Source organism: Caretta caretta, chromosome 2, assembly GCF_965140235.1.
Source record: "Caretta caretta isolate rCarCar2 chromosome 2, rCarCar1.hap1, whole genome shotgun sequence".
Classification (NCBI taxonomy): Eukaryota; Metazoa; Chordata; order Testudines; family Cheloniidae; genus Caretta; species Caretta caretta.
The window spans coordinates 259,553,988-259,566,602 of record NC_134207.1 but is presented as its reverse complement, the minus strand read 5'-3'; the positions used below and the strand labels follow the sequence as shown (position 1 = coordinate 259,566,602).

The window sequence follows — 12,615 nt, the reverse complement described above, 5'->3', positions numbered from 1 at the left end:
GTGTGTAGAGTTTCAAGGCTTTTGGCCTTTTGCAATCCAGGAATGGAGTATGTCTGTGATTCACTTCTGGCTATTAATGAGCATGACAGCTGAGTTGCTGGTTTAAAGACGTTCTTGAAACACATCTTTTTTTCCCATGCTGGGTAGCACATTTCAAGGCATATAGTGTGACAAGTGTATATGGGGCAAATGTGACGCTATTCATAACAAATTGTGCAGGAGGTAACTGACATTGAACAGGCGGTAGCCTCATGAATGATGCACGTTAAGTGAGCATTATGGGAGATAGCAAAATGGTACTCTTGGGAATTCAGACGTGAATTTTCCGTGGGATAATGTTAGCAGAGTTAGACCTTCGGGACGGTTAAGATGAACAGGTGACACGAGTGACCTCATTGATCATGCTAGGGCTTATCTAGCTATTGTGTGAACACCTAAAGTGAACAGATTAACTAGAGCTTTAATTTTTGGAGGGTAAAACTGGCTTCAAACTGGTTGTAAAGATCAACTCTCTAATTTGACTTGAATCCTAAATTCTTGACGTTCATGACCACATAATTCCTTTGGGATAAAAATGCTCATAAATTCACATCACCAAGATGCTCTTGTGTGTGGGCAGATTTGTGCTGCCTCTTGTGTGTGGGCACAGAAAAACCTCACCACTTCCACAACCATATTCAGGGGCCGAGTGAAATCCTAGTCCTTACTCTTGTGCCAGGGCAAAAAATGTGCAGAACCCATCTCCGTGATGTAGTGTGATGCGTGGAACAAGAGAACAAGAGTCAGGTTTCCAGAGAGACCTCTTTAGGTGTGACACCCAGTCGCAAGCCTTGTCAAGGTTCCTCCCCCACTCTGAACTCTAGGGTACAGATGTGGGGACCTGCATGAAAAACCTCCTAAGCTTATCTTTACCAGCTTAGGTCAAAACTTCCCCAAGGTACAAAATATTCCCCCCGTTGTCCTTGGACTGGCCGCTACCACCAAACTAATACTGGTTACTGGGGAAGAGCTGTTTGGACGCGTCCTTCCCCCCAAAATACTTCCCAAAACCTTGCACCCCACTTCCTGGACAAGGTTTGGTAAAAAGCCTCACCAATTTGCCTAGGTGACTACAGACCCAGACCCTTGGATCTTAAGAACAATGAACAATCCTCCTAACACTTGCACCCCCCCTTTCCTGGGAAATGTTGGATAAAAAGCCTCACCAATTTGCATAGGTGACCACAGACCCAAACCCTTGGATCTGAGAACAATGAAAAAGCATTCAGTTTTTTACCAGAAGACTTTTAATAAAAAATAGAAGTAAATAGAAATAAAGAAATCCCCCCTGTAAAATCAGGATGGTAGATATCTTACAGGGTAATTAGATTCAAAAACATAGAGAACCCCTCTAGGCAAAACCTTAAGTTACAAAAAAGATACACAGACAGAAATAGTTATTCTATTCAGCACAATTCTTTTCTCAGCCATTTAAAGAAATCATAATCTAACACATGCCTAGCTAGATTACTTACTAAAAGTTCTAAGACTCCATTCCTGTTCTGTCCCTGGCAAAAGCAGCATACAGACAGACACAGACCCTTTGTTTCTCTCCCTCCTCCCAGCTTTTGAAAGTATCTTGTCTCCTCATTGGTCATTTTGGTCAGGTGCCAGCGAGGTTACCTTTAGCTTCTTAACCCTTTACAGGTGAGAGGAGCTTTCCCCTGGCCAGGAGGGATTTCAAAGGGGTTTACCCTTCCCTTTATATTTATGACAAGCCTCAAGAAGGCAAACTGGGACCAAGCTACTAGCAAACAAACATGAGATTCTCAGCCACTAGCTACATCACTCATTGCTACCAAAACTGGCAGAACTAGCCACCCCAAAAGGAGCATGGAGGAGGCAGGGCCAAAGCCTTATCTCTCTCCCTTTACACACATGCTGGACAACGACTGAGCAGGGGGGGATAACCGTGGGTTGCACTTCCCTTCCATACCTGAGAAACGTTGTGCTTCTAAGACAACACCTTCCTGAGCTCCCACTGGAGTTGGCGGGGGCAGGGAGAGGGGGTGTCTCTTAGCTACCCCCATTGCATGCCAATGCCTAAAAGGCAAAGGCTTTAGTGTCCAATTGGAAAACATAAATCCATGTGATATGCTCCTGAGGACACACCTAATCTGATTATTGTCCTACCCATGATCTCATTATGGTCACTATCTAAGAAAAGTCTTGTAAGGCCTGTGTGGCCTTGCTGAGCTGTCATTTGATCATTGCTTCCCCCAGCCACTACAAACTGAACGTTGCTGCCAGCAGAAAGATGCGTAAGAATTCTGTTCTCACCACACTCTGCCACCCCACACATGGTTTAGGAAGACAGGAATTTCTAGTGGCTAGAGCAAGGGTTGGGAGCCGCTAATCCTGTGTTCTGTTCCCAACTCTGCCGCTGACTGGCTGTCTGACTTTAGGCTAGTCACAGGCCCAAAAGTACAAATGTAGGTGCCTGAGGTTAGACACCCAAATCCATATTTAGGCACCTAAGTAAATGCCCAGTAAGGAAGTGGCCAGATTTTTCAGAGGGGTCGAGCACCTGTAGCTCCTATTGATGTTACTGGACTCATAAACATCCACAAAACTACTTCGTCGTCCTTCACATCCCTTCATAAACCTCTCCTTTGCTGCGACGCCTTCAAAACACTTGGCAATGATTAGGTAGCTGGTGTGCTGAGATTACTGCCCATGATGCTGACCAGGACTGTCTCATTGTTTCCTTGTGCTCCCTCGTCTGTCTGTCTGTATCCATCTGTTGTCTCTTGACGAATATTTGGGTCACAGGCTGTCTGGGGCAGGGACTGTCATAGTCATAGAGTTTACGGCCAGAAGAGACCACCAGATCATGCAGTCTGACCTCCTGTATTTCACAGGCCACCAACACCACCCGCCCACTAAACCCAACAACCAAAATTAGACCAAAGTAATACACCCTGCAGGAGACTAAACTAGTGTGTGCCACATACAGGGAACAGGAGGGGCTCAGGTGTGCCAATTCCTGAGGCCCCTGCAATGGTAATGGAATTGATTAAGTAAGGTAAACCCAGATGATCCTGGCAAGCAGCCTGTGCCCCATGCCATAGAGGAAGGTGAATCACCATCACCACCACCATGGTCACTACCAACCCCACACATGGCGATCAGTTTGACCCTAAGCATGTGAGCAAGAAAAAAAACAGCCAAATACCTGCGAGAGAGAGAGAATTTTTGGTACCATCTCAGATCACCAGACCACCCCACCCAGTGCCCCATCTCCAGCTGTGACTATCTCTGATGCTTCAGAGGGTGCCTTTTTGTTCTATGCATGTATAGCACCTAGCACAACGGGGTCCTGGTCCATCACTGGGGTTTCCAGCTACCACAGTAATAACCATTGTCAATGAGGAGTGAATCCACTGGAGCTGAACCAGTGTCAAGCTTGTATAAGTGAGATCGAAATCAGGAAAACTGTATTTTGTGGCTGGCTGAAAACTTTCTAAAGTGGAGCACTATAAACGCTTTGTGCTGATATTTTGGGAAGATTTGTTGTTTAATATTTTACTTTTCAGGTACTTCCTGTATGAGGTCACTGCAGCATTGTCCTTGGTCTCTTACTCTGAGTCCAAATACTGCAGTGCTTCCAGTTCCTTAACGTGCATAAAAATGTATATCAGGCCTGATTTCTCGGTGTTTCCAAATCCGCATCAAGCTCAGACATGATACTCCAGCAGGAAGCAGGTTTGTGAAGGGAAGGAGGAGTTTACAGGCTTAGAAAATAGCTCTGTAGCCTCCATCCAGATTTCTGACTAGTTTCTGGCATCCCATCTGGCTGGAATGGTTCTATTTGTTGGGGGTGGGGTGGGAGAGTTGGCCAGCACGGCCTCAGGAAGAACTCATGGCCTCACAGTCTGTTTCACAAACTTCTTTTCAGATGGCACCTGCTTCTGCTGTTCAAAAGTGACTAGACTCCATGCGCACTGATATTATGGGGGAAATCCTGGCCCAATTGAAGTCAGTGGGATCAGGCTCACTGTATATATGACTATTGATGTTTCTTCTCTGTATATCTCATCTTTTAACTCCAGTTTTAGCTCATTGATCTTTTCTTTCCCTTTTCCAGATAAATTTTGTATTTCTATTTAACATCGTTAGGATTTTAATGACAAAACTGAGAGCTTCAACCACTTCAGAAACAATACAATACAGGTAAGTTGGCCAGGGCTTTTCACAATTGTTACAAGAAATGTTCTGACCTCCTCTGTGCAGTATGTACACTGCGGGGTTTTATTAATTAGACACCTAAAACACTGCATACTCCACCGCTTGCCCTGACGTTGTTCTGCCTTTGTATTTTAGGATTGTACACCTAGGCTTGGTAACTGTATCTCCTTATACTTTAGGCATGCCCTGCTAGGGCACAATATCATTGTTCATGGGGCAGGTTATTTTTTCAAAATGCATCTACAGAAATTTGCATACATTCTTGCACCCATTCCATTTATGTACATGGATGAAATCAGACACACACAGTTGGGATTTATGTGCAGATTGATATGCACTGTTGAATCTCCTAACCTGTCTACATGCTTCAGGGTGCTCATGTGCCTCTACTGTACATATGCAAAGGTACCTGTTTCAGAATTTGGCCCAATGTCACTAGCGAGGTCAGTCTGGTGTAAAATGTGATCCATCAAGAAGGCCACTTTTTCCTCTCCAGTAAAATATGATTGGTTCGTGGGAGGAGAGCATTTAACTCCCTGTTTCAAAATATATTACAATAGCTGTACAAGTGACCTGTTTCTGTAATCCACTGCACTGATGGCTAGAATATTAATGGATCTTAGTTGACTGATGAGTGTAGAAATGCACAACCTGTAACAAATTGCCTCCCCGCTCATGCATGCAATTTTGTGGGTGCATGTAATAATACTTCGACTGCCAAATAAATAGCTGACGTGGAGGGACAAATTCGGATCCCTTTTCTGCGTTCGTAAACTCCCAGCGAAGGCAGTAGGCATTTGAGTACAGGATTGGGTCATATTCTTGAGCCCACGGATCACGCTGGTTGACCCAGAAATGTTTCTGTTCATGCCCACAGATTACTGTACATCCAAATACAAGGAGCAATGCAGAGGCCGTAAGCACCTTGCAGGGAATGCTGACTTGAACACCTTGCAAGACTGGGCCTTTAGAGTGCAGAGTGAGATCTTGTATGGTTATGCAGGTCCCTCAAGCTCTGCAGGGGTTTTATGGCAGGCACAACTGGGACTCCCCAAATCATCTGTCACTACTGTGTGAAATCTCAGGCTCCCAAGCTGAGCGCTGAACCCTGAAGTCTGTAAACTGGCCTGCTTGTGTTTTGAAAGGAAGTTTTGCCTGAGCAACGTGGCTTTGTTGTCTGGCCCACTGCTTGCCTTTTGCTTTGGTCCTTGAAACATGGTTTCAGGGTAAGCTGTGAGGTTAATGCACTGGCCTGATGCTCTTGCTTCGATTCCCCTCTGCACAGTCACTGAGAAATGAAGCCCATGGTAGAAAAAAATTCCGTTCTCCCTGCTCAAGCCTCATGCAATGGTTCCAAAACCAACAGGGGGAAAAGACTGAGATCTCAGTTCCTTGCTCTCCCTGGGGTGAATGGTGGGGCATGTGAAAACATTCCCAGACAGCTTGAATAAGAGGAGCTGGCTTTTTCCCTGCACAGGTAGTGATGATCAGGTTTTTGTCACAAACTGTTTTCATGAAGCGGCAAAGCTGCTTCTGCACACGCTGAATAAAAATTTCATGCAAGCCTCATGCAGTGCATTGGGGGTCCCTCATGTTTCAGCTAATCTTTTAAACTTAACAGTAGTAATGTCATAAAAGAAACTGCCCTTTTTAAATGGTTAGGCAGCTGCGAGTTGAGACCACTGCCTAGCATGCTGACCAGCATTGTTTCCTTGTGCTCCCTGTCTGTATGTAGAGAAAGAACTGGACTGAGATTCAAGAGACCTGGGTGCTATGCCTGGCCTGCTGGGTGACCTTGGACAAGTCACCTTGCCGTTTTGTGCCTCAGTTTCCCCATCTGTAAAATAGAGAGAATGATACTGCCTTGTAAAGCAGGTTGAGATTTCCTGGTGACAAGCACTGTGTAAGAGATAGGCACTATTATTATTATTATACACCTGTTGTCTCTTTTCTTACACTTGGAACTTCAGGGGCCGTTTCTTCTGTGTTTGTACAGCACCCAGGGGGGTCCTGCTCCATGACTGGAGCTCCTATATGCTACTGCAGTACAAGTAATATCTAATAGTATTGCCCCAATAGTCGCTTAAACTTGAGAATACACCATATTCGTGTTGTTTATTGGTATGGGTGGTAGCTGTATTGTGCTAGATGCTGTACAAACATACACCAAAGAGACAGCCCCTGTCCTGAAGTACTTACAATCAAAGTATAAGATGATAAGCAACTGGTGAATACAACAAACAGGCAGGAGCACAAGTGGGAGGATACTGGATGGGCACGTGAGCTGCCTGTACTGGAAGGAAATCACTCGCTAAACCAGAAAGGGTGTTAGCTGTGCTCAGGCTTCTTGCTAGTGCGACAGAGAAAGTGGGTCAGAGAGTGTCTAGAGAGAGAAAGCGATGGAGGTAATGAATGTTTCCAGCTGACCAGTGTGTCACTGCAGAGCGGCGCTGGGTTCAGAATGCAGTGTTAGCTGGCAGGGATGGCCAGCATGATCAAAAGCCTTTCACAGAGCGCCTCTCCCAAGTGTTTGTGGCCAGGAGTTTGAGTCACGTCGGTTAGCAGCAGCAACAGCAGACAGAAAAGCCACATGGTATTTCATAACCTGGTGCCGTGGCAGTTGTTCTTTCCCATTCCCCCTGCCCCCTGCTGACCTCTGCTCACACCACACTGCCAGTAATTGGAATAGACAGTTAACTCCTTGCATGCCAGATCAGAGTAGGGGCTCAGCACCCTGTTACATGCAGGGATTTCTATTATTTCCCTTCCTTTTCACTGAGAAATGGCCGTGGGTTATTCTTTATTTTCTTCTCATTCTTTTTTCTTGTACATAATGACAAGCATTTCCTTGCGGTGAAGGAGCGTGCCATCTGCCTGTCCTCCTCTTACATTATTATCCTTTTGCCTTCTGTTTATCTTTAGTTAATTTATGAGGACCTGAAAGACACATAGGAATCCCATGCTGGTTAAATGCCAGTTTAATTCACAACAGCAAATAGAAGGATTTTACCTGTCTCCTGGCAGACAATAATCCATCATCTGTTCATATCAATTGGAATCCCAGGGCAAGATTAGACGTTAACCCATATTTTTAATCCATTGTTATCTAGCTTTCCCCAGTTTAGCCCAAATGTTCCTGAAATCAAAGAGTAGAAGGATTATTTTAATCCTTATTTCACAAATGTTAGGGATATGGGGGACAAATCCTGCCCTGGCTTAGAGGAGGTGAGAGGAAAAATGGTCTTGTGATGAAGGCGCTGGACTGGGGCTTCCTGGCTGTGCCGGGCAAGTGGGCAAGTCACTTAATCTCTCCATGCCTCTGTCCCCCCCCGCTGTTAGGGGTGGGAAACACCAGCTCCCTATCACATAGGGGTGCTGTGAGGATACATACATTAATGACTGTGTGGTACTCGCATACCAAGCTGACAGGAGCTATGCAAGATAGTGTGCAGCCAGGGGCAGCTCTGTTAACATCGCTGAAGTTGTGCCCGGGCATACCAGGTGCCATTCTCCCGTTTATGTTCCATCGTGCTGCCTGTATCCAGCTGTACCTGTCCAGCGGTCTACGGGGCACACTTCCCAAACCCAGGGCATGCGGCCAATCACATGAAGTGAGGACTGCCAGTTATTTTCATCTTTTCAGCAGCACCTCCCAAACAACTGAATGAAACTCGCATTTTATTTGAGTGGTTTAGCAGTCCCAGAATGAATCAAAAGGCTTGTTTCAAGGCATAGCCAGCACTAGTCACCAGTACAGTTGTTTAAATACAGCATCTTACTCCTGAAGTCTGACAGGAAGAGATGCCAGTCACATATCAGCAGTGCAAATCCAATCTGGCTGTTAAATGTATGCTTCTTCATCTCCCTTAATGTTATAATTATAAATCAGTAATTTCTTGTTGCTTAATTAACTAGCAGACTGGAAATGACACTAATTACAGTGCAAAGTTGCTGGAATAGACTGTAATTTGATCATATCACAAAATCTCGCCACCACAAATCATTTCACAGTTTACTGCCAGCTTCCTTAAATATCACAGTGGTATATTCCAGTCAGTTCTTAGACTCTGTTTAGGAATCTCTCCTAAAAATACACATCGCTAAAAATATGGGACTGGATCCAAACCATTCCTCCCAGCAATTCCTCTGAACTTCTAAGTAGTTTCAATCCAGATGTCAATCCAGGCCCATCTTTAATTGCTAGCAATGTTGGATCCCATTGAACTTGCAACACCTGCCTAGTAAATGTAGTAGTAAACATGAAACACATAGAGTAGCATGTACTTGTCCGTCGGGCCTTTCAATTCATTTTCCAGCGCTGAGAAGGTAAATAGAAGCACCTGTATCAATGCGGGTTTCCCACCACCACTAGGAAGAGCAGGTGTGGAGAGAATCCCAATACAAATCACTCCCAGCTGCCAAAATGCCTCATCGATCTTCACCATTTCTCTCCCTGATGGGAAACCAGTATGGGAGAGCAGCCTAGTGTGCATGTCTAAGTCAGGAACTGGTGAGGAGGAAAAAAACAGAGGTGGCCTGGTGGCAGAGTAGAGGCGGGGGAACTGGCTTGTGGAGGGGAATCTGGGATGTTAAGGGAGTGCTAATGATTCGGGGAGGGGCTTCATGGTGAGGGTTGGAGAAGATGGGAATAACTTCTAGGAGGGGGAGTTGTCTAGGAGTATCTGTTGGGAAAAGATAGAACGATGATACTGATCTCACACCAGTTTAGCACCAATGTGACTCCAGTAAGCACTGTGGAGTCATGCATGGTTTATGCTGGTCTCAGGCCTCCTCTCTCCAGTTCTTCATTGTAATTCCCTGCGGGTGAGTGGTTCTCTGAGGGTTACATAACTCAGCCTGGTTTTCCTCTCCTAATAACTTTGCCTCTCTGCTTGCACCCTACAGGAAGGCAGTCAAGGCTACGTTAGTCCTTCTGCCTCTTCTGGGTATTACCTACATGCTTTTCTTTGTGAACCCCGGCGAAGACGACATTTCCCAGATAGTCTTCATCTACTTCAATTCCTTCTTGCAGTCTTTTCAGGTAAGAGAGCACGCTTAATTGCAAGTATTGGGCACTGCTAAAGGGATTCCCAGTGCTCTTGGCTGTGAGGCTTGGGGCAATGAGAACCCCTTAGTAGAAGTAACTCTTTAAACAAGTTGGCTTAGAAGGTAAATTCATTGCTGCAGGAGCTGTCTTTTGCTTTTGTGTTTATACAGCGCCTAGTGCAATGAGGTCTTGCTCCATGCCTGGGGCTACTAGGTGCCATTGCAATACATATAATTCGTCATTTTCTTTTAATGCTTGTTTGTTTTAATGATGCATGGTTGTATATAGTATGTTGCATGTGGCAGAGACCCCCTGTTAAGTAAGCATGAGTTCACTTGATCAAGAGCTTGGTTGTACCAACCGGAGTCCTGTCCCACCTCTTGTGCAATGGCACATGCTCTTATCTGCAGTGGAATTTGGTCTGTCCCAAACTTTATTGCTGATTGGAGCATGCACCCCTGAAGACTGTGTTTTCATGTCACTGAAGTCTGTGGGAGTTTTGCCAGGGCTGTGATTGGAACAGGATCAGGTTTGAATGGGCAATGAGCAGAAGTAGTAACAGCACTCCGGGTCCAGCACGCGGACTCATCATTGAACCCTCGATTCAGGAAGGCACTTCAGCGCATGCCTCATTTGAAGCCCTTCACTGGAGCTGTGCACGTGCTTAAAGTTTAGACATGTCGTTAGTCACCTTCCTGAATAGGGGCCTAAGTTCAGTATTGCCACGGATTTCCATGGGATCAGTCCCTACAGCAGGGATGCAGCCAAGAACACCAGTGCCAATATGCGTAGCAGTGATTGGGAACTACGGCTGAAAGGCAGGGTCTATGACTGTGGGTTCTAAAAGCTTTCGGATATGGATAATGATTTCATATTTGTATTTGAAGCCCAAAGTGTCACTCCAGTAAAAGAAGCACAAAAGCAAAGAAGAAAAACAGCCCTTTTAAACTATTGAAGGAGAGATTTTGTTCCTAAGCAATAAGACTTACTGCATTTTTCACTGTGTAAAATAAATTGCGTATTTTACCTGGTCATGCTCGTTGCCTGCAGAAGAAATGGTTGGTTTATGATGATAACGCTGCAGTGGGGTATGTGAAAGAGAGAACAGCTGGGAAGTAGATCTGTGTTATGATATGAGGTAGTACACCCCATTGCTGAAAGTAAAACTCAGTTGTTGCAATAGATAGTATATTTCTCTCTATCACTTTGTAGAGCAAGGATCTGATTCTGCGCACCCTGAAGTCAATGGTTTCAACAGGAGTAAGCTGTTGCCCTCCAGTTGGGCATCGCATTCCCTTTGTGGTCAGAATGGGACTCTTAGTAACATGATGCTCTCATGGAAAGAGAGCAACTGTCATAGGTTCGTTGGGACTGTAACCAACCCCTTTGTTCTGTGTTTGTATAGGGCCCATGCGGTGGGGTCCTGGTCATAGAATCATAGAATATCAGGGTTGGAAGGGACCTCAGGAGGTCATCTAGTCCAACCCCCTGCTCAAAGCAGGACCAATCCCCAATTAAATCATCCCAGCCAGGGCTTTGTCAAGCCTGACCTTGGTCCATGGCTGAGGCTCCTAGGTGCTACCGCAGTACCAATAAATAACAATAGTAGCTGAGACAGTAAAAGGGATTTCAAATACTCCTTTAGAAAGTGTATATTATCTGCTCTGTCCTGCATCAGTGGACTTCATGCTGCGATTGCGGGTGATCTAATAGGCGTTTTCCATTTGTAATGTCAATGATTACATAACTTTGGGTGAAATCCTGGGCCCATTGAAGTCAGTGGAAGATTTGCCATTGACTTCAGCTGGGCAAGGAATTCACCCTGTGTATCTAGATCAGCTATCTTTAATGCATTCTTATTTATTCAGGGTGATATTTTACCACCCTGACTTAATGGAGTAGTACATCATTCCCAGCATAATCCCACCAGAATCAGTGGGTCTACTTGCAGAGTAAAGCACCACTGAACACAAACATGGGTATGTCTGCATAGCAAATGAAGGTGTGATTGCAGCACAGGTGGGCATAGCCCTAATCTAGCGAGCACAGACAATAACAGTAGTGAAAACATGGTGCCATGGGCTGCAGGACAGGCTAGCTGCCCCAGTACAAGCCCACCTGTGAGCATGGGTACGTACTCATAGACATTAAGGTCAGAAGGGACCATTACAATCATCTAGTCTGACCTCCTGCACAATGCAGGCCACAGAATCTCACCCACCCACTCCTGCAATAAACCTCCCACCTATGTCTGAGCTATTGAAGTCCTCAAATCATGGTTTAAATACTTCAAGGTGCAGAGAATCCTCCAGCAAGTGACCCATGCTTAAGAGGAAGGCGAAAACCCCCCAGGGCCTCTTCCAGTCTGCCCTAGAGGAAAATTCCTTCCCGACCCCAAATATGGCGATCAGCTGAACTCTGAGCATGTGGACAAGATTCACCAGCCAGATACCCTGGAAAGAATTCTCTGTAGTAACTCGTATCCCACCCCATCTAACATCCCATCACAGGCCATTGGGCCTATTTATCATGAATAGTTAAAAATCAATTAATTGCCAAAATCATGTTATCCCATCATACCATCTCCTCCATAAACTTATCAAGTTTAATCTTGAAGCCAGACAGGGCTTTTGCCCCCACTGCTTCCCTTGGAAGGCTGTTCCAGAACTTCACTCCTCTGATGAAAAAAGAAAAGGAGTACTTGTGGCACCTTAGAGACTAACCAATTTATTTGAGCATGAGCTTTCGTGCTCAAATAAATTGGTTAGTCTCTAAGGTGCCACAAGTACTCCTTTTCTTTTTGCGAATACAGACTAACACGGCTGTTCCTCTGACTCCTCTGATGGTTAGAAACCTTCGTCTAATTTCAAGTCTAAACTTCCTGATGGCCAGTTTATATCCATTTGTTCTTGTGTCCACATTGGTATTGAGCTTAAATAATTCCTCTCCCTCCCTGGTATTTATCCCTCTGATATATTTATAGAGAGCAATCATATCTCCCCTCAGCCTTCTTTTGGTTAGGCTAAACAAGCCAAGCTCCTTGAGTCTCCTTTCATAAGACAGGATTTCCATTCCTCAGATCATCCTAGTAGCCCTTCTCTGTACCCCATTCATGCTGGGCTGTTTGCGCTTGGCTAAAAGGGATCATCCCAGAGAATAGCCACGCGGTGGGGTGGGGAGAGATCTGTGTTGCATCCGAAAACCGCAGCCCCTCCTTTTAAATGTGAAACCCAACCCATTGCTTACTATGGGAAAGGATGGCACTGCAGTTTGAAACCATTCCCACATGTTATGCGTAAGAAGCCAACCCCGCGTACCCTTTTCCTTACCATGGCTGCATG

General features: G+C 45.3%; 1 protein-coding gene across 5 annotated transcripts in view; it reads left to right on the top strand.

Annotated features, from left to right (window-relative positions):
• CRHR2 (corticotropin releasing hormone receptor 2) overlaps positions 1-12,615 on the top strand; it is a 248,542-nt gene that overhangs the window by 214,147 nt on the left and 21,780 nt on the right. For all 5 annotated transcript variants that reach the window (XM_075126031.1, XM_048837460.2, XM_048837461.2 and 2 more), the window contains 2 exons: positions 4,127-4,212; positions 9,133-9,268. In XM_075126031.1, the coding sequence (XP_074982132.1) occupies positions 4,127-4,212; positions 9,133-9,268 (222 nt within the window). The remainder of the gene's footprint in view (positions 1-4,126; positions 4,213-9,132; positions 9,269-12,615) is intronic.